General features: G+C 33.7%; 1 protein-coding gene across 1 annotated transcript in view; it reads right to left on the bottom strand.

Moving 5' to 3' along the window:
- Positions 1–27,036, bottom strand: part of LOC123241458 (sodium channel protein type 9 subunit alpha-like) — an 88,465-nt gene that overhangs the window by 53,808 nt on the left and 7,621 nt on the right. The window contains exons 7-10 of the mRNA XM_044669102.1: positions 11,542–11,605; positions 8,955–9,096; positions 4,845–5,045; positions 3,446–3,736 (exon numbers count right to left, since the gene is read on the bottom strand). Of these exons, the coding sequence (XP_044525037.1) occupies positions 3,446–3,736; positions 4,845–5,045; positions 8,955–9,096; positions 11,542–11,605 (698 nt within the window). The remainder of the gene's footprint in view (positions 1–3,445; positions 3,737–4,844; positions 5,046–8,954; positions 9,097–11,541; positions 11,606–27,036) is intronic.

Raw genomic sequence — 27,036 nt, 5'->3', positions numbered from 1 at the left:
TGGTGTGTTTCTTAAAGTCCCAGTGCAGTGCGCTAGGCAGCTCTTTAAGACTATATATCTTGCAGAGTGGACAGAGAGAATTTTCTCATAGAGATTTTGTTATAACAATAAAAGAGTGAGTTTGTTTTAAAAAAAAAATTCAAAGCATTCTGCTCAATTTCTAGGAATACAGAGACAAAAACGAACAGTCCTGTGAGTCCTGAGAGAACACACAATCTAGCAGAGAGAAACAACATATACACAAAGAAGCCAATGCACAGTAAAAACTAAATAATATCAGAGTCAAGAACACTAAGAACTGGGACTGGAATACGTTTAATGTTCCAGCTGTATCTGAGCTGTATCATGAAGGAAGCTAGGAATTGTGAAAGGCAGAAGTGAAGAGGAAATTTATTCTAGGCACAGGTAGAAAAAACATTGTAAGGGATCAATAATGAAATAAAAAATGAAAATAATTTGCAGGCTAATGAAAGACCCCCTCAAAATCTCATTTTTGTCCCTGAGGGGCAATGAGAAGCAGGGTGGTGGGGGCAGAGCTTAGAGATGCAAAAAGTCATTATTCTAATCCTAGCTCTGATAATTAGTATCTAAGTAACTGTGGGCATGTCTTAGAGGCTCTCTGAGCCTAAGTGGGGTCGTAAAGTGCCTACATTACAGTATTATGAGAATAGAGCTTCTAAAATTCTAAATTACTATATTCATGTGACCTGTTCCCAAGAGTACTATGTAAGTGGCACACAAAGGGAAATGAAGAGCTAATTTAAATAGTACCTAGTATATGTCAGATCCTGTGCTAAGCGCTTTTTACAAATATTTCATTTGATCCTCATAACAATCAGGGGAAGCAGGTGCTATTATGATCTCCATTTTACATTTGAGATAACTGAAACAATCAGAAGTGAAGACTACTCAGCTAGTCAGAGTGTGAAGCCAGATTTGAACTTGAGCCTCTCTGCCTCTAAGCTCAGTACTCTTATCTACTTTTTCACCAGCTACTAGTTGAACAACTCACAAATGAATAATTAAACCTTTGCAGATTATCCCAGTCTTTAAAAAAATATTTGTCAGGGTAAGCCACTTATCTGTGATTCCACTGATTTAGGGAATTCCTGAAGATGAAGCTTTCCCCCAATGTGTAAATTATTACCTGAGGGAGTTGCCTGGAACATTGAGAGAGTTGTGCATTAAAAATGCAAAACAAATTAAATTGTCATAATGGATTCATTCAACAAACAACTGCCTTGTATTAGTGGCTGAATCCATATCATGAAAATATGTGTACATGGATATTCCGTTGTTTCTTAGTTCTTGGTTTAGATCTTATTACTTAGCCATAAAAAAAAATACCCATAAGAGGTATGTACTATTGTTTCAAATCTATGAAAGACATATGTTCATGCTGCTTTTTTCTAAATAAACAATATATTCCATGGCAATACCTAGATATATAAAATGAAGGGTTATCATGGAGACATTTTCATTTTCCAACCTGTCATTTTTTCAGATGGTTGGTTGTTCTCACTAGAAATAGGGCACTATATGCTAAAATTTACACACCTTTAGGTGTGACCTAAACAGATAGTCAGTCCTAAGACTTGGGTTCAAGTTCTGCCTTTGAATACATACTAGCTGTTAACTATGGATGAATCATTATTCCTCCTGACACATCGCCTCATCTTCAAACTGACAATTACAAAATTATAAAGTACAAATAAGCAGCACATCTGCTTTAGTAAAGCATACAGAGAAAAATTGTATTTGCTAATGAAATTACAGGACTAGAACAAAATAAAGTAGAAATTGTGGGGACAGAGTATGAAAACAGAATAGCAGAGTATGGAAAGGCCAAATTTGCTGATGTAAAAGTCATTGTGGATACCTTTCATAAGTACTCATTTCTTTCGGTTTCTAATTTAAAATTGGTTGGTCTCTTATCTTAACTTTTTACAGTGATAATACCTTTAACTTTCAATAGTTCCCTGAGAAATGAATTACACTACTTTTCAAATTTTACCTATATTTTTCTTGTTCAAAGACTAAATTGAAATAATTGTTTTCTTATGACAAGAGTAAAATTTTTCTGCTTTAGGAAAATTCCTCCAGCCTAATATGTCATAGGATAGTAAGATACTGCTTTCTAATGAAATTAGATTCTAATAAAGCAATTGAAATAAACTCATTAATTAAAGACATTCACATTGGGAGGCTGCAGAATAATTCACATGCTTTGCCAGATGAAATACAATAGAATGATTTTTAATTTAGGATAAGAGAATATTATGTTTAGACTTGGGAATGATTTTGGAGGTCACCTAATCCAAATCCTCCAATTTAGATTTGAGTAAACTGACTGATAAAAAAAGGGAAGCAATTTGCTTAAGGCCACCATCACTACTAAGTATTAGAATCAGGATTTAGATCCAGGTCCTTTGTACCAAAATCCAGTTTTCTTTCCAGTAACTCCGGTTGAATATTATTTTGGGAACTATATGAATGCTGGGTTATAGCTGGAGATGCCAGAAGTTGGGAGACCAATTCTGACATTGATGTTATTTGTACTTTCCACACCGCTACCTGAATTTGGACTTCAATGTCATGCCTTAAATGCATTGTGTCTATCTGTGTATTTTCCCCCTGGACTGTCTCTCTGTTTGTTTCCTCTCTTCTCTCCCTTGGATGAATTTCTGCTTAATCTTCATTTGAGGAGGAGCCAAGTAAAATGAATTTTCATTCCTCTCCCTTCTTGTTTCTGCTTTTCCAGTCTTCAACATCAAGCCCCCTTGTGGGTTCCCTCACAACCTTCCCCTCTTCCAATTCCCTTCTGTGTGCTGTCTTCCCCATTAGATTGTAAATTCCTTGAAGGGTACACACTGCCTTTCTTTTTGCTTGTATTTGAATCTCCAACACCTAACACAGTGTCTGACACTGTAAGCATGTAAGAAAGGTTTTTTGCTTTGCCTTGCCATAGGTACATATATATCTCTTCAAATTACCACCAAGAAATACAAGTCTGAAATATTATCTTATAAAATGATTACCAAATATACCCTTAGCATTTAGGAAACTATCATTATTTTCTCATATTTCCCACTTATATTTGTGTACTTTAAAACATCTCCCTAAATCCAATATTCATGATTTCATTTCCACACATGTAGCCAAAGTAAACTTGAAAATTTTCCCATTTTGCATTTCTCAAAAATGAAATTCTTATTTCTTAAAATTCTAAGTTTTTTGTAAAATCAGTAAGTGAAAAAAGAAATGTAACTACATTCCTATTTTCCCAGAGACAATGATAGCAGGAGAACAGTTTGATAAACACATGTATGCAAATACAAACCCATCTAAAGACCTTTTTTCCCTTAGAAGTTAAAAATATAACCCTGAGGAGTTTAATTTTTAAGGAGCAACTTGTCAGAATAACTTTTTACATAAAAGTCAATACCTGCTGGGGAGAAAATAACTCGCTTTTGTTTGTCAATCTCTGATTTTTAATACTGTGAAGGCAAATTTTTTTTCGGATGTAGTCTTCTGTTTCAAATAGATGCAATTTCAGGTCAACTTCTTTTTCCTCTCTATCGGGCTGGTTTTCTTGATTCTTTTTCTTCCTTTGGTCCATTCTCACGTTGGCATTGTTTGAGATACACTGGGATGTTTCAGAAGAATTCTCTGGATGTGTTATATTTAGATCATCACCAACTCTTTCATCTTCAGCTATTTCTTCTGCTACCATTGTCTGCCGGGCCAAAAATTAAATACATATTCAGGAGCAACACCTCAAAAATTTCCTCAAAACAAATCTGTAAAATAATTTGTAAGGTATTTCAGCACCATGGATCTGATTAATGGTCAAAATTCTAGTTTTATCTCTAGCATAAGTCATCTTACCTTTTCTCTGCTAATGCTCAGAATATCAATATAGTAAACATTCCCATTATTTCCCATATTGATAATGTTCTGGGTTTTCCAGGATTATTACACATAGCCATTTGCTTATTATTGAATCAATAAGACTTTATGAAGTCAAATTTGTTGAATGAATAATTTCTTTCTAAATTTAGTTCTATTCCTCATATAAAAACTAAAAATAAATGAAATTAAAGCTGAAAGCCAAGTGTAATGAAACCTGGCAATGAACTTTATTATGGTTCATTAGCAAGTTGTACACTATATTCTGAAATGTAAATGTCTGAAAAGGAAAAAACAAAATGCTCTATTTCAGATCAGTGATGTCTGTGCCCATTACAGAAACATACATATGTATATGTGTACATGTGCATGTGTATACATGTATTTGTATATTGTTCTATATACAGATGGCACATAGATGCCTTAATAAATGTTTGATTGCTTTATAGAAGTGTGTATATGTAATATATATATATGTATATATATATTTAAGTATGCCTCTTTATCTATAGGCATATATTAACATATTTCTATCCATATTTATGTATCTACTTTTCTAACTCCCTATCTCCCGACCAGACTACTTAATTATAAATGGGGAAAAAAAACAGATTTCAACTTTTTGAAGTTGAGGGTGTTAAAGTAGAAGTTTAGAAAAATTTACAGTTTATAGCACCTGGGTTGTGAGACTGACACAAACCTCCCTATTGTAAATGAAGTCCCTGGCAATAGTTTCAAGACCATAAAAATGTCTAGAGGGTTATTCTTGCTCAGCTGTGGTTCCAAGCGAATGATAGATATAACTAGAAGAAAGAAATAAATGATAAAGTAACATTTATTTGGAGGTTAAGTGATTGATGATAGAGGCTCTGGAAGTCAGTTCTAGCTCTATGTTTTATATGAAGATTTTAAGTTTACAATGATAATACCTGAACTTGCTTTATTTTTCTTTTCTGCCGATATGACATTGCCTGATATTTTATCTGTCTTCTGTTCACAGCTTTAATAGTTATTTGATTCTGTTTTTCATAAGCCAGAATGATCACAGCAAGGATCAAAATCACCAGATAAAAGGAGCAGAATAAAAGCATGACAATAAAAAATACCACATAGGTCTTCCCAGCAGCACGTAGGATCTGAAAAAAAAGAAAGGAAAATTGCTTATTTTTCTGTTTACTCATTTGTATTTTATTTTTTTAACAAGAAAAAAATTATATGCCATTACAGTAATATATTATTATTGTAAAATTTTTACTTTCCTGGATAGGAAATCAATTGAAAGATCAGGTGGTATAATATCATCACATACCATATACACCCTGAAGAATAAGGTTAAATAGTAAAAAATATTAAAAATAAGAACATAATGTGGAGTGCATTGGATTTGGAGTTATAGTAACTGGGTTAAAATACTGGTTCTGCCACTTATTTACTATTTGAGTCATCTTGGATAATTTACTTTACCTCTCTGGGCCTTAGTTTCCCTATAATAAGAAAGTAGACTAGATAACTTCTAAGTTCATTTCAATTCCAAATCAATGAACTGATGATCTCAACTAAATAGAAAGAAGCTAGGGATTATGTGGACTGCTAGGTGGTACAGTAGATAGAGTAGTGGGCCTAGGATTGGTAAGACCTCAGTTCAAATCTAGACTCAGACACTTATTAGCTGTGTCACCCTGGGAAAAATGACTTAACCATGTTTACCTAAATTACCTCATCTGTAAAACCAGCTGGAGAAGGAAATGATAAACCACTTCAGCATTTTAGCCAAGAATATCCAAAATAGGATAAAAAAGAATCAGTTCTAACTAAAATGATTGAAAAACAACAACAAAGGGATTAAGGTTTCAGAATTGGAAAGGAAAGGATGAGAAGAAAGCCAGCAAGGAAAATGAAGCATGCTTAGAGCTGGCCTGAACTGATAAAATTGGTCCATATGAGTTACAGAGAGCTGGAGTTTGTGAGACTTTTTCTGAACAGTAATGACAGTAAAACAAAAACACTCACAATCCCTACATTATTGATGGTGGGAGACACCCACAGTTTAAGTTGTGGTTGAATGCTCATTTCACCTGCACTCTATGAACCTAATTTTGCTAAAGATGACAGACTTTGGGGACTTGCTTCAAGTGGTTCAGCCTAGGAAGTTGACCAAACCCTTTGAATACTTTGTGCAGAAAATAGGCTATATGCCAACAGCTAGTAGGATCTGATTCTTCCAATAAAGCAGATACTCCACATAGAGAATAAGCTCTGGAGAAAGGATCTACATTCAATCTCTTATCAGCATGCAGTCTGAGGGACGTCCCTAGAAGTACATCTCCTAAATAGACCATGGAGATGTCCTGCTTAGTAGATGCATATCACCTTCCTCCCCAAAGTGAACTCTCTGATAAAAAAGTCTTTCTTCTATTGAACTGGAATGTACTACCCTAACATCATATATAACCACTTTTTTAGCTTCTCTTTGGCACCCCAGATTAAGGTTTTTGTTTTTTAATTAATTTGTTTGTTTATTTTTAATCTTTCATTTGTCACTCAGGCATACTTGCACAATATTATTGTAGCATTCCAAAGTTTTAGCAAATATATTTCCATTAGTTTTCCCTATGCTTTCTAAACTAGGTATTAGATAAGATTCTTGGATCTGGGTTCTATATGTGTTTTTGTGTATGTGTCTAAACAAACTTTGTCTATGCAAATATGTTCACTTGAGCTTTCAGTTGATTTAAGTTGGTTTGCAAACTAACCTTAATTCAGAATAGTGCTGAGGAATAAAAGATGTCAAAATGAGCCAGATTTGTACCTCTGCTTCTCAAGATAAAGAGAATGGATTCCTCTCACACATGGATGAAGGGGAGGTTGGCCTAGTGTTTCCATAAAAGTGAATCTAGGAGCAAAGTATCTCCCTCCAAGATCTATGAGAGATGTAAGTTTTGATGCCAAGTAGAGGCATTTTTCAAAACTTTGTGTATCCAACAGACACTGCCCCATGAGTAGTGCTAGACAATTTGGAAACTGTGATTGGCCCCTGTGAAGAGGGGAAGGGACAAGAAGTCACCATAAAAAGCAAGCCTTGAACTCCTTCAGAGCAGATTGTCTTTGAGAAGATAGTCTGAAGAGATTGTCTTCTGGAGATAGTCTTCGAAAGTCCTCAAGGGAGCAGCGCTGGAGACTACAGCTTGGATCATGGGCTTGAAGCTCGGCTTCTCCTTGGACTCTGACTCTTGGACTGCTTTGTTAGGTGAATGAAAGGCTGACCCCTTTCCTAGCTTCTGGAGAGACTAGCTTCCATCTTGAAGGAGGCCACGTGGTTACTCACTATGGGCTTTCCTAAATGAACTTATCAATCAGCTTTGTAGTTGAGTAATTGTTTCTAAAAAAGGTCTACATGAGGTTCTGCTTTGTGATATGTCATAAACCTTGTTTGGAAATGTTCATTTTGTTACTGTCCTAGTATATAAACTGGGTCTCTGCAGCCTTTTGGAGTCGCTTGCTGGGGTCTAACTATGTAATATGTGCAATGACCGATTTTAGTGGGAGACTTGGCCCTCTTCCAATAAAATGTAATTTTTTTGCCTTGACTTGGAGAATTTTGACTTTTTGACTTTATTTACCTAAATTGTCTACATCAGTGTGGTGGGTTTATTTTTTTCCCAATACTTGTTATTTCTTTAAAAAAAACTCATCAAAGTAAAATACTTCAAAAATTGACACTAGAACGAATTGACATTATATGTTTGAATGGTAAGAAGTAGAGAGTCAAAGGTTCTGATCTCAATTTTCACTCCTAATTCTGACTCTCTCACTAACCTCATTAGCTCCCATGGTAAGTGTTATGGATCTCAGAATTATATATGGATGAGGTCATTCCTCTGTCCTTCAGTCCTGCATCAACAATTGCTGAACATTTTAAACAAGATGTTCTAGAGACATCTGAAATTCAACTTGTCCTAAACTAAACTCATTATCTTTTCCCATAAACCATTTCCTTTTTTACACTTCTCTAATTCTGTTAAAGACACAGACATCTTTTCAGTCTTCCAGATTTTGTCACCTTGACATAATCTTGAATGCTTCATTCACCCTTAGCCCACATATTTAATCCCCAAATCTTGCTATTCCTACCTTTGTGATATCTCTCTTATGTGACCCGTTCTCTGAATTTATAGATACTACCTTTGTTCAGAAACCTCTCATCTAAATTATTGAAAAAGCATTCAATAGTCTCCATGACTTAAATCCCTTTTTACTCCAACCCAAGTTATAAACAATTGGCAAAGTTATTTCCTTTAAACACAGATATGACCATATGATTTCCTTATCCACTAAACTCTAGTTGCTTTCCATTGCCTGTAGGAAAATATACAAACTCCACTGTTTATCCTTTAAAGGCCTAGGTAATTTGGATCTAAGTTGTATTTTCATCCTGGCTGGACATTACTTCTTCCCTTCTGTGATCTAGCCAATCCCTCCATTTCCTATCTCTATGCCTTTATGCTAGCTATTCCACATTTGAAGAATGCACTCCTTTCTTATTTCTGCCTCATAGAAACTTTCTCTTCCTTTAAGACACAACTCAAAAACTATCTTCTGCAAAGAGTCCTCCCTTTAAAACTATTCTCCATTTAACAATATTGCCTATATTTATATCTATCTATTGTATACGTATAATGTACAATTTTTTATGATTATATGTATTTGTGTCTCAGATTAGAGTGTAAATTCTTTGTGAGTAGATATTGTGTTATTATTTGTATTTTTATCCACAGCTCTTAGCAATATGCCATAATATATGTACTTAATAATAGATTATTAGAAATCTAGATTACCCCAAATAAGGATGAAAAGATTTGTGATAATATATGAAGACTCAGAATGAAATATGATGATCACTGGTTCTGAAAGTACAACACAGATCCACTTTTAATATTAATAAAAAAAGCCCTCCTAAAAGTGTCTCACAATAAGATAAAAATGAAAGATAAAGTGATATTTTTTGCCATGCATAAAAATCATAGTATTTTACTATACAGACTTACTTGTTGGTAAAGATTTTCCCAGTAGTCCAAAGTCATTATTCTAAATAGAGTCAATAGAGACCAACCAAAATGATCAAAACTGGTATAGTTATGGTCAGGATTCATGCCAGCTTTCATACACATATATCCTTCTGGACAGTCACTATACATATAAAAAAGAAAGTACTGACATTATGTTGGTTTCTGATTACAGCACATCACAGAATTAAATTTCAAGACAAAGTACCACATCCAATTACAAAACTCATTACCAAATATTCTAGATACAACTACTTTCAGTTACAAAACATTTTAATTAGTCTCCAATAAATAAACAAATCCAGTCCCCTACCAATAAAGCATGTGGAGTGAGATGAATTTTGGATTAGTCTATGTATCTCCAAAAAAGTTCAAACCAATTTTTAGTAAGGTAATTACTATGGCACAATATAAAGAGCTAGCCTCAAAGCCAGAAAGGTTCAAAACCTGCCTTCAACATAACTGACCATGTGGCCCTAGCAAGTCATTTAACCCCTCAATACTATAAAGTAACTTTCTAATTGATAGCTAAGTGATGCAGGGGAAAGAGTGCCCAGCTTGGAGTCCAGAAGAGTTGTGTTCAAATCTGGCCTTAGAAACTTACTAGCTATGTTGCCCTGGGCAAGTCTAGTCTCCCAACCTGTAAAATGAGCTGTAAAAGGAAATGGCAAACCATTCAATTCTTTGCCAAGAAAACCCAAATGGGGTCACAAAGAGCTGGACAGGATGGAAAATGACTAAGCAACAAAACCAACAAAACTCTCTAATTTTATAAATTACAAAGAAGATGACAACTTGCATTAATAGAGGAAATTTCCGCACATTCTAATTATCCTATTCCAAAGAAATCACAGACCCATTTTCTCTGTGTGCTTCCCAGGAAAGAGTTCTAGATTTGATATTCTAATCCCAAAGGTCATTTTCTATCTGTATGTCCTTGGTCAAATCACTTACTTCTTTGTACTTCCTTCTGTGGAATTTCAGGGTTAGACTAGTGGTCTGGTATTTATTTCCCTTCCAGCTCTAAGTCTAGAAGTCTATGACCTTATGAAGAACCTAAGGTCTTGCCAAAATTTCAATTATTCATTAACTCTTCCTCCAGTTCAATCTTATTCTATTTAGTAAATATCTATTAAGCACCATATACAAGATATGGTAGATTTTACTTCTTTTCAAAAACAAAAGAAATGGCTCTTGCTCTTGAAAAGTTTATCATTTAGCTTTTTTTGGGAGAAGGGGAATGAGCCATACATTAAATGATGATGCAAGTTATATGAGGATCAAATACTTTGGAGGGGATAAAGATGAAAGGAGGAAGGAAGGAGAGGCTACTTCTTCCTGAGAGTGGTATAGATGTTTCATGAGCAGCTGACTTGAAGGAACAAACAATTTCAATAAGAAGAAATGCATTCTAGCTTGAAGAAATTCCATTTTTGCACAGAAATGTTACCAGGAGAGGACTGGGTACGATTGGTGAAATACTGAATAATCCAATTTGACTAGAACATGGAGTGCATGCAAGGAAGTATCACGAAAAAAGGTTGCAAAAATAAATTCAAACCAAATTGTGGAAAAACTAGCCCTCCTGTGGTAGGTGTCAGTATTTCATTTGGTAGGCAGTGAAAAATTTCACTATGTTAGGATAAAGATGCCTCCAACGGGATGAAAATATGTTTGAAAATAAGCTCTATTTCTGTGTGTGGTTTTTATATCCTTAACCCAAATCCATCATTCCCGTTTGTTGACAGTGAGGAGTGGTTCTTGTTATCCAAATCATCTACAAAAACTAATAGAACACAGAGAAAATAGTAAGATTAGAAACTACCTATTTTTATTCTAGATGGCTTTGAAACTATCATATGACTCTTTGGTAAGTTTAGTTAAACACACACATGTACACGTATGCATACACACGAACTCTTCCCCTACTTTTTTATTACTAGATAGGCATCATAAAGGTAAGGGCATAATCTATCTATCTTTGTCCTTGCAAAGCCTTGTATAATCATGGCATATGATAGGCACTTAATAAATATGTATATGTATAGTAAGGAATTGTTTATATTAAAATGATGGTGGGGAAGTATGTATGTAAAGAAGTATCATGGCTTATGTATCTGTTAATCAAGAAAGTTAGAAGGACACTAAGAGAGCTACATTCCCACTCACGAGAACATCTTCAAGAAATTGTTTATAGGTAACCATTGGGGTATGTTGTAGAGGAGATTATTTTTTCATATAGAGATTGAAGTAAGTGGCCTCTTGGGACCCTTTCTGACCATAATATTTTACGACTCCCTATAAACAGTCAATTACCCTCTTAGATTCAGGTTATCTATTTTAAAATGCACTTCATACTTCAAGGAATACATTGTTAAAAAGGGCTTTATACTCTGAGTGCTGTATAAAATTGTGGTGTTGCTATTAGGTTAGACTTCTTTGTATCCCTCTCATCACTAAGCACAATGTTTTTGTACATTATAGGCACTCAATGAAAGACTATAACTCATGTTACATAACAACCTGAAATAATCTATCAAAGAAAACAACATAATTCAATATTACTTACCCTGCATATGAGCTGTTACCACAAAGGAGAGCATCATTTTGTCCTTCCAAATAATAAAAATAGTCTATTTGGAAAGAATATGAATGAGAAAATTTATTAATTCTGAATTAGTTGGGACATTAGAAGTTCATTTAGATCTCTATATATTTAGATCTCTATATTATATATATATATATATTATCTCTATATATTTAGATCTATATATAAAGGAGTAGGCAGAATTGTAGAATAGGTGAGATTTTTTTTCCTGTTCTATCTTTTTATATTTCTTATATTACAGAATCTAGAGAGGGAAGAAATACAAGAAATAATAATTCCAAGTGTTGCACTTTACAGATAGGAAAACTGAGGGCTAGAGAGAGAATGGGACTTGCTCAAGGTCACATAAGTAAGTATAAAGACTAGGAATTGAACCATGGGCCTCCAGTTCCAAAATCATTACTCTCCCCATTCTGCAACACTGCATTTTTCTTACCCCACCATATGGTCAGTCCTGTCTCCCACTCAGACATATTTGCACTCAAATAAAAATGTCTGAGACTTAATAAATTACTTTCTCCTTGGAATTTATATACCTCTCTGGTGTATATAACTATAATTTACATTTTTTCCCTGAGTATGTCATTTGTCTCTTTTAAATGGAAGGATTCAGGCATCTTGTTTTATCTAAACTTTTCATCCTGTTCCTCTACTTCCAACATTATGTTTTCACAGAATAGGACCTTAATAAAGATTTACTGAATTGAACTATAATCACATGAAAAGTTTATCTTGTTTAAATCAAAGAAATTCCACTATTTTCATTCTTATCTCTGCATTTTCAAAAAATATATAGTATATGGTGTACAAGTATAACTCTAAGCCTTCAAAGAAACACATAACTACAGACAGAATGTCAGCTGTAAATTGTCTAGGTTTTGGTTTTTGTCCCTTGCTCTTCAGCATCAAATTATACATAGTAAATTGTTAAATAAATAAATGATTGTTGAATAATTAACAGGTATGGTGAATCTCTCATTCCAGTTTGTTGTTCTTAAGCCTGACCTCAAAACTCTTCTCTTTCTGTTCCTTTACTATTTTGACCTAATTATTTATTGTTCCAATTTATAGCCTATATCCTAGATTTGCTAGAGTACAAAGGTCACACCAGCTAAGGAATTGCATCCCTAGGTTCAAATTCTAATTTTGCTACATCATAGTTAGTTTTTAATATAAAATATATATTTGAAAGGGGTTGGGAGGAAAGGAGAAAGGAAGAGAGGTGAGAGGAAGGGAAGGAGAGCAGAGGGAAAGAGAGAAGAGAAGAGGAGAGGAGAGGAGAGGAGAAAAGGGAAGATGAGAAGAGAAGACAAGGAGGAAACAGAGGAAAGCAAAAACAATATCATAGAATATTTATATGGCTCTCCAGGAAAAATTTCTTCATTTAGTGATTCCTTCCTCCTATGAGTCTTATGAATATTAAATTATAGATAACAAAAAACTGGGAGATGTGGCTAAAGAGATTTTCATATTCTTGTCAAATTGTCCTCCCTGCCATTGCCTGAACTCAGCATTTGATCTTCAGCCACCACTTTACAGACTGTTTATATTGTGAGAATGTATTCCTGCCCCAGCCTCTTTACTTTCCATTCTTATCATCTTTATCTTACATCAAGGTCCAGTTTATATACTGCTTTCTACAAGAAAACTTTTCTGATCCTCAAAGCTATTAGTATTCTTTACCTCCTTTAAATTATTATTTACATTTTATGATTTTTAAATTCCCCAACAGAATATAAGGAGCTTGGGCAAATGCCTGTCTCACATTGTATGTGCTTAGGATGCTTTTTAGATTTAATATCATTGATGATATACAAAAAGATCTTGAAAAGGATCTTGAGAGGCGTGTTCCAGTTAGAAAGCCCCATTGTGGAAATTTTGATATTAGTAAGACATATGAGATGTAATTTGGTTGGTATGTAGGCCTTCTAGGAAATCATAATTAAGACCATCTGTGCAGATACAAGCCCTTCTATACGAAAATATGTAACAAATAACTTCTTCAATCAAAAATAAGCATATTTAGTCTCCACTGAATTCCAAATCCGTTACCTCATAATTGTAGGGAGGTCATTCTGGATTTTTCAAGGCTTTGCTCTGACAGATTTTACCAAGCTTGAAAGGCTGAGCAATGTAGTGTTGTGTCATTACAGGACCAGATTAACAACATTTTGAGGATCATCACCAAAAGAATTGCCAACAAGTAATATATAAATATATATTTATGCACAGCACACATACACATGTGTACATGCATGTATATATCTGTGTGTATAAAGCTATATATATATATATATGATTAAAGTGTTCACATATACAAAATGCCTATATTTTACACACATAGAAGTATATGTATTTATGTCTTTATGTATATGTATGCACATACACAAGCACATGCATCACAGCAATTCATGAAGACTCTACAGTATAGTGACATTTATAGGGACTGTAATCTATGTCATTGGAGAGAGAAAGTACCCACTCAAGAGAAATAAATGAAAATCCAGAAAATAAAGTTTTCAACACAATCGTCTTTGGCATTGACAATTATTCAATATCACAAAGGAATGTGTTGTGTCAATCAAAATGATACCAGAGATGTATTTTTGCCTGGCAGCATTATCTCCCATTTTACGCCTGGTCACCTGGAAAGCTTTTCCTCTTGCACTGACACAGTGTCCACTCAGACCACTGAATATTCACATTCTTCATCTGAACTCTCCTACAGGTGTCAAAAACTCATATTAGAATTTGAGTTTCTTGTGAGTAGGGATCATCTTGATTACTTAGAATTTATTACATACTTAATATATGACCCTTGATTGATTTTTGTCCCCCATATAGTAAATAAATTATTTTTATTCATTCATTTGCACACGAGGAAGAATTTCTGATTAACTTAAAAGTTATAATTAGTGTAGATATACTGAACAATTCTTTAGAATGACACACAAACACCCCTGCCCCCACATTACCAGCATGTCATAGGGCAAAGAGTTACCTTCTCAAATTGCTAGCTGAGTATCTCCAACTAAATGGTTCACCAGAACTTCAAACTGAAAGTGTCTTAGCCAAAGTTTTTGTCTTCTCTCAAACTTTTATTCTCTCTTTTCCCTTTATTTTGGCTAATGGCCTCAACCATGTCCCTAATCAACCAGACACATATCTAATCATTGCTCAATACCTATATAGTTTTTACCTCTATGATATCTCTTATTTGCCTCTCATCAACTCCATTTTGACCAATCTACTTCAGGATGTTCTATTTACAGCACTGCACTAACTTCCTAATTGATTTTGTGGGTCTCTAATCTATTCTTTTCCAATGCTGTTTTCCATATCATCTTCCAAATGTATCAAGATCGTGCCATTCCTCTACAAAACAAAAACCTTAGTGACTTCCTTTGATGATGATGATAATAATAATAATAATAATAATAATATAAACTTATGATCTCAGCATGTAGTGATCATCATGACTTCCAATTCCTTTCTAATTTAGTGGTCTAGCTTTAATTCTTACTCTTTCCTTTCAGTTATTCTAAATCCAAACTAAACAGAACTACTTAAAATTCAATCACAGTGGATACAGAGGATAAAATGAAATAATGTTCCTAAAAGTTCACATTCTACTATGTGGTTATAACAACAACAACAGAATAATTAGCATTTACAAAGTACTATAAAGTTTGCAAGGAGCTTTACAAATATAATCTCATTTTATTCTCACAACAAAACAGCTTGTGAGTATGATTTTTATCTTCATTTTACAGATGCAGTAACTGAGCTTGAGGTACATTAAGTGATTTGCTCAGTGTCACACAAGTAGTAAACATCTGAAACTGGAAATGAATTCATGTCTTTCTAACTTCATGTCCAGTGTTCTGTCCACTGTGCCAATTCAGTGGGTATAAGCATGCAAACAAATAAATATACAATATGAAGAGAATGAAGAATGCAAAAGAAATATTTTAATATGAAATTTTTGAGAAAATCAGACCTTGAGGACAAATATGGGGTCTGAAAAATTTGCTCCAATATAGTAGATAACATTTGTAAATATATTTCCTTATGCCAATGAAAAGATAAAATCATTAGCTGGTGGTAATGCCTATAGGGTAAGATTGAAATAAATTGGTTCAGATTCTCCCTTTAAAGTCAGGTTTGGAAAAAAAAAACATTTGGAAATAGTGGCTAGGAAATTTCATAGAGGAGATGGTAATTAATATTTTTTGTAAAAGGATGATATTAAGAATAAGAATACTTAACTATTATAGATTCATAGAAAAGTGGGTGTGAACATTCAGAATAAGGTCAGAACTAATGCATTTTGGAGGGATATGTTTATAGCTGTGCAAGTAGATGAAATTTACAATGGAGAGAGGGCAGTGAGGGGAAAGAAAAGATCAAAGTTCATAATTTGGGGTAATAAAATGATGTTGGGTAGAAGAAGTATTAGAATTCTTCTGCTTAGCCATAGACAGAACTAAGAACAATGAGGAGAAGCTGCACCAATGAAGATCTTAGCTTGAGGTAAGAACACCTTTTCCAAAATTAAGAGTGAGTTTTCCCTTGTTTGTAGTCTTGAAACATATAGCTAAATATATCACTGTTTGTCATATGCTATAAAGGAGATTCATATTCTTGCATGAATTGGACTTAGCTTCCTACTGAGAACCCTTTAAATTCAGATTTTGATCATATATTGGACCAATTTGCTACCTTGCATTGATTTATATGAATGAATTTTTAGTCCCCAGGAACATGTATTTAAAATGAGATCACATTTGCCTCTAATCAAAAAGTAAAATGTATTCTAATTAAAACTTTTTAAAATTTCTGTATCTATTGTCCTTTTCTTTTAAACAATTATATAACTACCATCACCACCAAAAATGTTTAATTAAACAAATGTGTAAACATTTTATCTGCAAAACTCAAAACTACATTGTTTGCGCTTTTTGTGGTGGCAACAAATTGGAAAAGGAGGGTATGCCCTTCAATTGGGGAATGGCTGAACAAACTGTGGTATATGCGGGTGATGGAATACTATTGTGCTAAAAGGAATAATAAACTGGAGAAGTTCCAGGCGAACTGGAGAGACCTCCGGGAACTGATGCAGAGCGAAAGGAGCAGAGCCAGAAGAACTCTATACACAGAGACTGACATTCTGTGGTAAAATCGAATGTAATGGACCTCTGAACCAGCAGCAATGCAATGACCCAGGACAATTCTGAGGGATTTATGGTAAAGATGCTACCCACATTCAGAGGAAGGACTGCAGGAGAGGAAACATATAGGAAAAACAACTGCATGAACGCATGGGTCGGGGTGGACATGATTGAGGGTGTAGACTCGAAACTACCACACCAATGCAACTACCAACAATTTGGAAATTGGTCTTGATCAAGGACACATGACAAAACTAGTGGAAATGCGCATGGGTAGGGGGGGCGCGGGGGGGGTTGAAGGGGAAAGGAGGAGCATGAATCATGTAACCATGTTAAAAATGAATATTAATAAATGTAAAAAAAAAACTACATTGTTTACAATTTGTTTAAAAACAAATAAATTATACATTTATGAGTTCCCTTTGCATTCATTTTACTTCCATACTAGTGAAATTTTGATTTTGTAGCTGTTATTTTTTTATTGTAACCATGGTATGTATTCTTCTTTTCTTCTCTTTTTGTCTCTTCATATTTTTCCCATATTTACCCTGTATTTCCATTATTTTATCTTTTTTCACTTGCATTTTTGAAAATTTTAAAATTAAAAGATATTTAATTTTTCCAATAACATAATATTTTTTAACATACATTTTCTAAAATTATAAGATCCAAAACATAATCCTTCTTCCCTTCCTTCCAATTTGATCTATTCAGCCATTTCTCCTGTGCATTGCATTTGTATTATTTTATCATAACAAACTTAACAAAGCTTCCATGAATATTTTCATATGTACACAGTTTTTTGCCCTCTTAAGAATATCCTTGGGGCCTAGTCCTAGTAATGGGATCCCCAGGTTATTGAACATGAATATATTTACAATTTTTTTCTTCTGTGTTTCTACTCCCACAGTTCTTTCTCTGGATGTGGATAGGGTTCTTTCTCCTAAGTTCCTCTGGATTGTCCTGGGTCACTGAATTGCTGCTAGTAAAGAAGTCCATTATGTTTGATTGTGTCACAGTGTATCTGACTCTGTATATAAGGTGCTCCTGGTTCTACTCTTTTCACTCTGCATCAATTCCTGGAGTTCTTTCCCCTTCACACAGAAATCCTCCAGTTCATCATTTATTTCAGCACAATAGCTTTCCATCACCATCCAATACCACAGTTTGTTTAGCCATTTCCCCAATTGATGGATACCCCCTCATTTTCCAATTTTCTGCCACTAGAAAGACTGCAGCTATAAGTATTTTTGTACAAGTATTTTTCCTTATTATCTCCTTGGGGTACAAACCCAGCATTGGTATGGCTGGATCAAAGGGCAGGCAGTCTTTTAAAACCCTTTGCACATAGTTCAGAATTGCCCTCCAGAATAGTTGGATCAATTCACAACTCTACTAGCAGTGTATTAGTGTCCCAATTTTGCCACATCCCCTTCAACATTTACCACTTTTCTTTACTGTCATATTGGCCATTCTGCTAGGTGTGAGGTGTTGAAGCAGGTTTTTATATTTCATTGTCCTCTGCATTTGAGTCAATAATAGCTATCCCCCCATAATAGCTATCAGTAGTTGGGTTTTCTCTCCTTTACTTGCTAATTTTAATTTATTTATATACTTATTTTTAATTTTAGCAGCCAGGCTTTGACTTAATTATTGGATTTTTTTCTGGAGTCACAGGGTTCTTATTGTGTTGATGTATGTTATCTCAAGTTTAAAGATTTTGTGTGTGTGTATTTATTTTTTCCTGAGTTTTATTTAGTAATTGCAATTTTTATAGTCCAGTGTCAGATCTATTTCTAGTTCCCTGCTCAAGCCTCAGTCTGTGACTGAGCTCAGGTACTCCTACCAGAGCTGGTGGGCAGTTCTACCACTGCAAATGTAAGCAGCCAGTTTGATTCCAGGACCCTATGCCTAAGGGTAGGGAAGTTAGTTTTCTTCTCTAGTTGTCCTTAGCTGTTCAATTTCACTCTAGATTTCTGCTTTGCTGCTTTTAGTGTTGATTTTAGGGAGTTATTTTTGGTTGTACGGTGTTTTAGGAAGGCAAGAAAGCTTCAGATCCTACTCCACCATCTTCCCACAATGTATCTCCTCTATTTTTTCTTTTTAATAAGTGGTTGACATTGACAAATGATGTTCAAAATCATGTAATTTAAGCTTCCTTTCCAATTGTAGTTTGGGTAACATATGCTTTATGTCCTTCTTATGCAAATATTATGGAAATATAAAGTTATTAATCAGGAAAAATATCTGTAATTATCCCTGGTTTAATTGGCCCATGTTAGATTCAAATTGTCACATTAACCTCATTGACAACTTGATGGTATCAGATTATTGCTGAAGTCTAACTCATTTCCTCATTTCAGTCTCACATATGCTATACTGTCTCCTGGATCCATCCCCTTCTGAAATACATCTTTATCAATTCACTGCTAACAATTTTTTCCAATACCTCTCCATGTAGCTACACAATAAAGCCCAATGTCCTCAGTATTCAAGTCTCTCCAGTGCTAATATGACTTCTTTTTCTAGCCTGTTTTCATAATGCTTTGCCTCATATACTCTGTGCTCCAGACAGGACGGAATGCTTGCTATCCTCTGAATGCTTCTTAGGATGTCTAGTTTTTCTCAGACAATTTTTTACCCTAGAATTCCCTCATATCATGTTTAACTGGTAAAATCCTTCAAGGTCCATCTGAAATACTACCTTCTCAATGATTTTCCCCCCAACTCTCCCAGTCAGAAGTGATAATTCCTTCCTAAGAATACCCATAGCACTCTTTTAAAAAACTTATATGTTCTAGTTTTTTTAATTATTTAATGTCTAGGTCATTTCCCCCATAAATTACATGCTTCTTATAGGCAGAGACTGTTATATTTAGCTTGGAATGCCCATTCTTCCATATGCAAGAATCATTTATACATTTTAGGAACTTAAATATTTGGTAAGTGAATTAATTTCTTAAACAACTTAATTATTCAATCAAAATGTTCCTTTTGTTAATTTTGTTTCAGGCCTTTATGTTTCTGTTGTTTAATTATTTTTGGTCACTGTCAAACTAGAGAGAAAAAGAGAAAGTTGCAGTATTTCAGAAGCCAAGCTGATGATGAATGGTAACATAGAGAGCAAAATGGGGGAGGTCAAGAGAGTGAGGAAGTCTACTATGGTGTTAATGTTGGAGGTGGTTCTGAACACAGAGAATATAAGCATTAATCAGGGATGATCTGTTCAGCAATCACCTACTAAATCTCCTAGAGCAGGAGCAGGAGCCCCTGATTAAGGAAGCCACACTAATCATGGCTTATGTGATGGGATGTGAAAAGTAGTCAGCTGCACACTTCCCAATTCCATAACATCCCTGAGATGGAGAATGCAGATTACCACAATTTCAGGGCTAATGGCCAAAGTCAGTTTTTCAGAAAGGAATTCTAAATCATAGCAGGAGCTCAAGAGCAAGAAGCAATTGAAGAGATTAATGAAATACCTAATGAAATAGGCATACTGAATGAGCAAGCCAGTGAGGAAATTTTGAAACTATAGCAGAAACATAAACCTCTGTTGTTTTTTTTTTGTCTTGAAGAGGTCAAAATTTATTACTAAAGTATCAGCCTTCTGAGTAACAACATTGTCAATGATCCATAGCTATTTTTATTTCTTGGGGCTAGAGGCACTATATTACTTTAATAGGTTCTAAGTGACAGAGTTTGAGGACATTAAATCAGATTGCACATGGCATTCTTATTTTGATGAAAATTCTCACTTGGAAAATAAAATTCCTTTTGAAGAATTTCTTCTTAATGGAAATGGAAAACTATCTTCAGTCAGCTGAAAGCAAATGAAAATCTGGGAAGGAGTTAGTAAAATATTTGTCAGTTCCTGAATAACAGTAAAGAAAAGAAACAGTCAAAAAGCAGAAAACTTTTCTTAAATTTGGTTTATTTTGTTGTTTTGATGCATATGGAAGAATTAGAAGGAATAGATCATCAAACATGATATCTGATTTTAAAGTATTCTTGGTTTTCTGCTATGAAATATAGGGAAGGAGAGGATGATGATGAAGAAGATGACGAGGAAAGTTTGAAGGATACTAATGAAAACAGTGATGAAAAGGAAATGCAAGAGGATAGGAGGATGAAGGACTGGATGATAACTAGAACTTTGATGAATTCTAAACTTCTTTTTACTTTTTTATTTTCCCCATTCCAATAGGAACAAATTGCAGTATTCCAATATTTCATTGTTTTCTCCTCTCTGTATCTCCCTTTCCTCTCCTCATATCTCCTTGTTCTTTTTCCCCTTTTTCTTCTCCTTTATCTAATTCATAAGTCCTTTTTGCAAATGTGTCAGGGCTTACCTTGAAAAAAAAAGTGGAGGAAAATCCACTGATCTTTCTCCTGTTCATTTTTATTTCTTCCTGTTTAAAAACAAACTTTTAATGGAACCAACATACAGCAAGTCCCATGGAAGAGAAAAGGAAAAAATCCTTTTGCTCCATTCACACTGTTTGAAATCAAAAAGAATGAGATGAAATACAACAGAGAATTCCATACTTTTTTCATTTTTTCTCTGTATATTGGGTTCTAATATTATAAGGGTCTTTCTATGTGAATAAGGAACATTTAACAGCTATCTATATACTTTCTCTTATTTGAAAAAAAAATCTCAAAAAATCTTATTAATGCAATGATTCATGATGACACCAGAAGACTGATGAAGAAGCCTACTTCCTACCTCAAATGTCAGAGGTGATGGACCTATAGGTGTAAAAAGAAATGCATTTTCAGACATGACCAAAGTGTCAATTTATTTATTTCTTTATTTATTCACTTACTCATTTATTTATTTATTTGTTTGTTTGTTTATTTATTTTTTTAACCCTTGTACTTTGGTGTATTGTCTCATAGGTGGAAGAGTGGTAAGGGTGGGCAATGGGGGTCAAGTGACTTGCCCAGGGTCACACAGCTGGGAAGTGGCTGAGGCCGGGTTTGAACCTAGGACCTCCTGTCTCTAGGCCTGACTCTCCACTGAGCTACCCAGCTGCCCCCAGTGTCAATTTATTTTGCTTGACTGTATATCTTTATTTACAAGGGAGAGCTTTTTGGGAAGGTGAGGAGTGATAAAGATGGGGAAAAAAATCAATGAAAATTTTATAAAATACACTAAAGAGAGCAGAAAATAGTTAAGAAAGTGACACATAAAAAGGAAAATGATTTCAATGTAGTCTTATATATCAATGCATATGTGTATATTCTATACAGTTTGGAGGTCATTTAGTATCTGTAAAATATTTTATGCCCTAATTAAAAATGAAAATATTTGCATTTGTTAATTTTTTCATGTTCATAATAATAAAGAAAATGGTGGAAATAAATTGCATACTCAGAATTTTAAAATGAGGAATAACCTAATAAATCCTTATTTTTAAAAAATATTAATTTTAAAATAAAATTCTCTCTTAATTGTGATTTTGAGACTTGCCATCAAATGGAGCACTAGAACAACATATCTTAATTTGTAATTAGAATTTTCTATTATAATTTTGTTCCTATTCATTTTGAAATTTTCTTTTTGCTTCAGTGAAAAGGAAGCTGCTCAGCATTAAATATTCTAGTACATAAGTTGTTTTATAACAATTAAACTAAATGTGTACTTAAAGACATAAAAAGACAGACTATAGTTAATTTAATATTTGGCAGCTGAGAAACACCATGAAAATATTAAAGAGGACATCATCCTTGCTTTACTTCTGTATCTGCTGAATGTCCTTCTAACGTTTTCCAATTATAACTATATTTTAATTTAGAAGCTTCTTCATGTTAAAATTAGATCCTTCTGTGCTTATGGTTTTTAGACTCCATTTCCTGCTTAGTTTATCTCTCTACTTTTATCATTTTTTAAAGTTAGGATTGTTTTCCATAATGTTTTTCTTTGTTTTTTACCCCTTAGATTAAAAAGAAATCTCCTCCTTATTTCCTATATTTCATGCTATTAATTAGATTTGTTTAAAATTCTTTGACACAACACAACTCTGTTCCCATAGGCTCTCTTCCTTAGCACACTGAGCTGCCTTATTCCATTTGACCACTCTCCTCTAGTTTGGAGCTTTTACTTAAATTGATTTCTTTTTTCTCATTTTAAAATATTATTTCTTCTATTTAAAAAAATATCGGTTTCATTGTCAGTTCAAATCTCCCTATCAAACTTCTTATGTTTGTTAATTTTATTTTTACTGAATCTGTTTCTAAGAAATTTTAAAAACTTTTTCCCCTTTATTAAATATTCCTTTCCAGCCTATTTGTAAATATATTTTTTGCTTCATGGGCTTTACATGTATTCATTCTTTCTCTATGTGATCTGTATTCTTTATAGGGTTAAAACTTCTAAAGGATGAAATTTGTGCTTTTCTAACCAATTATTGTTATTGTTTTTCTGAAGCTTGTCCAGCTAATTTTCCCCCCTGTGATTTGTTTCATTCTTAGCAGTATCAACTTGTGAGAAAAGTAATATATCTAAGCAGGGTCATGTGGTAGAAAGGACCATGTGTAACAGATGATGTCCAAGTCTACCTTCAACTGTCACAATACTTATTCTTTTTCTCAATGACCAAAACATCTCACCATTGAGTCTATTTCTGCTTTCCCCTCATCTCTTTCACTCTGGATGCCAGTTATCCCTAAAAGCTTACATATTCTTTTTCCCAAGTGAGGATATTATCCACAGAACCACAATACTCTCAGAAAAGATGGCTTTCCAAAGGAATGACAAAGCTCGCATTAAAATCATCATGAGATCCCCATCTCTCAACACAAATCCATACTTCTTACTTAATGGGACTGCAATTAGACTGCGCTCCTCTCCTGTTTTGAGACTTCCCTGCCTATAAGACCTCACCTAAATTCTTCCCTCTGTCACCTTTCACATTCTCCTAAGGCATACCTTTTTGCTAAGAATCTATAATAATCATCCCTTCATTATTTACCCAAAGACTTGGTAAACTTGAAGCATCCATTTCCCTCAACCCTCATTTTCCTTCTCTACTTTCATGCACAATGAAAAATTTATACACAATGACAATACAGGAAATGGAAAAACAATAACAACAAAATAACTCAATTTGAATGCTTCAAAATTTCAAAATTTTAGTGACCAACTTTGTCTCCAAAGAAGATATGTTTAAAAAAATTTCATTCTTCCCAAATATTTGAATACATGAGGGACTGTGAGTATGAAATACTACATATAATGGTAGCAGTTAAAAAAAACCTTTTCTCATTATTTTTGGTGATATCTATAGGGGGCCAGCCTCTATATGGTTTTGGGGTCCTGAGTGGTGTTGGTGGCTTAAGGCAGGAGAAAGAAAATGAGAACAACCAGACTAGTGGTTAGCCCATGTTGCTCTAACGCTATGAGATTTGGACTTTATTTTATACTGGTTTCAAACAAAGAACACAAAGAAAGAGTCACAGTAGCAAAGGGGTTACAAATCATACACAATTCATTAAAGTCTAAAAAGTAGAGATATGGGTGCAAGGACAAGGGCCAAATTCCAACCACCAATTAGTAGGGGTTTAATTCTGGGAGCAGAAATAAATTTTCATGGAGATGTTTACTAATAGCGTTCTGCCTTGATTTACAGATCTGCACCTGGTCAGATAGTCTGGACTAAATTGTCTGGCTCCAGTCCTTATCTAAGTAATATATTTTTTAGGGTTCAGGCTTCTTGATTATCAAGGAGAGAAATTGTCAAGGAGAGAAATTGTTAACTCAGTAGCTTCTGGTCTGGTTATGGACTCAAAGCTTTCCAATAAGTCTATAATGTTTTTCCAATAAGAAAAGGTATGGATCATAAGAGGTGTCAAAAGAGGGGTCTCAGATTTTTATCTATTCTCTTATTGGCTTCCCACAGATATCTGTCTTCCTTCTTTATTCTTTGTTCTTTTATGGGAAAGAAGGGAGGATACAATAGGAAATGTAGGGACATAAAAACAAAAGATTCCTAAAAGCTTATTTTCCAAAAAGACAATAAGAAATTGAGTATAACCAGTGGAATTGGGAAATGACATAACACTCTAAAAAGATAATTTACAAAATAGTTCAATAAGATGCTCATAATAATAAAATATGACTTTTCTTAGTATGTTTTACTTAAAAAACAAGACATAAATTTAATTAATAAATTAACAAATTTATTAATATAATCCATGCATGATATACAAGCTATTCTGAAGGAATAGTTGGAGTTCCAAAATATCAAATGGTTGACATGGATAGCCTGATTCTCTTTTTTTGCTTTCATTATTATCTGAAATATTTCCATTTATATGAGTCTCATTAAATGGATATATAGATTATCTAATTTTAACAATATCCAATACAATTTTAACAATATCTAAAACAATTCTTTCAAAGAAATCAAGGATCAATGATAATATTAACAATATAAAAAATGTCCAAGAAAATAACAGAAATGACACTCTCCTGATTCTAGAATGAGCTCTTCAAAAACACTAAGATGTGAAAATGAAAATATTGAGATTATTCAAGATATGTATTAATATTTGCTCTCATTAACAATGATCTATACCCAAACTTCATATTGAGATACATAATATTAGCTAGTAATAAGAAACTGTCACAATTAGCAAGAAAGGGAAAATAGTAATTTACATGTTGAATAAATAAAAACTAAACATACAATGAAAAATGATTACTGTAATTTAGTAATAATAGCCAGAAATGGTTTTCTACCATTTTGGAACTATGTATATTTTATGTAAGAAAGTATTTAAATTCAAATAATAAAGTAAAATGAGCTTAATACCAGACCTTCAAATCACAGTATCATAAAATTAAACAATATATATGTACATATATACACATATATGTATATATAATACATATTTAATAATATTACTCTCATTTAGACATTTTCAGTAAAAAATTATTACATGAAATAAAATATTGTTAATATTTATAATTGTATAGATTTTAATGCATATCAGTTCTGTAGTTAGGCATATATACATAAGTAAATATCCAGATGTTCGGTGGGTAACAATTTTTTTCACTTGTTAGGATGTTTTTACTTATTTGGATAGGCAATAAAAAGTTTGGAGAAATTTGACCTATGAGCTTTTTATACAAAAGAAAAAAGAATTTGGCTGATCATGAATTTAAAAGTATCCTCCATTTGATTCATTTTGGATCATCTAGATAAAATCCTTTCAAAACTAACAGAAATTTGTTTCACAAGAAAAATATGGTTAAATGTTTTAAAATATAGACAACTATGAGTGGCTGATCATTTCATATGGAAGGAGTACTTCTGTGTGAGGTAAATTTTTAGGGGTTCCCTAACTCGGCTCATCTTGTAAAGACTCAACAAAGGAGTGACAGAGTCAGGGGGCTTGTCTGACAACCTGATGCCTGGGTCCCCTGGTATCCCTCAGCATCTCAGTGTCCCAGCGTCAGCAATAGAGTCCCAGCACAGGCATAATGTTTGAAAGTTATTGGCCTATGAGCCAAGGCATGGAGGAGCTATACGTTTAAAGAAAAAGCACAAGAAGCTTATATGTCTTTTGGCTTCCAGATTTGAACTAACTCACTTCCTGGGCTGGTGTGTCTGTGTCTGTGTCTGTGTGTGTTTGTGTCTGTGTCTCTCTCATCTCACCAGGATATCTTTGACAAGCAGAGGATTAGATTTTAAGTTAGAAAGCCTAAAAACTCTTTTTACTATATTTCTCCCTCTTTACTAATAAATACTTATAAAAATGGTAATAAGCCTCCAGATTAATTTTTATTTATAACATTTCAAAGAATTTGCTTTGCATATAGGAATGGAAATAGTTGCATTCTTATAAATGCACAGGAATATACATTTTCTAGTAATTTAAACTGTGTTTGCTAGTATTTCATATTAGATAAACTTATAAAGGACTTGTTTTTTTGATGCCTTTTGATTTATAGAATTTTCTTTTTTAAAAAAAGACAAATCTTTTAGTTAGGTCATATAAATAAGGTAAGTGTCATAAAATTAAATGTCCCTATTTTCCAGATAAGGAAAGAAGTACCTCAAAGAGGTTAAATGGCATAGTCAGACAGAGAGAAATTGGACTTTGAACAAAGTTGTTGAGTTTCTTGAAGATGTCTTTACTCCTAAATATCTCTCTCTCTCTCTCTCTCTCTCTCTCTCTCTCTCTCTCTCTCTCTCTCTCTCTCTNTCTCTCTCTCTCTCTCTCTCTCTCTCTCTCTCTCTCTCTCTCTCTCTATCTATCTATCTATCTATCT

This window comes from Gracilinanus agilis, chromosome 3 (genome assembly GCF_016433145.1).
Source record: "Gracilinanus agilis isolate LMUSP501 chromosome 3, AgileGrace, whole genome shotgun sequence".
Lineage (NCBI taxonomy): Eukaryota > Metazoa > Chordata > Mammalia > Didelphimorphia > Didelphidae > Gracilinanus > Gracilinanus agilis.
The sequence above is the reverse complement of the archived record's forward strand: the minus strand, read 5'-3'. Positions and strand labels throughout refer to the sequence as shown.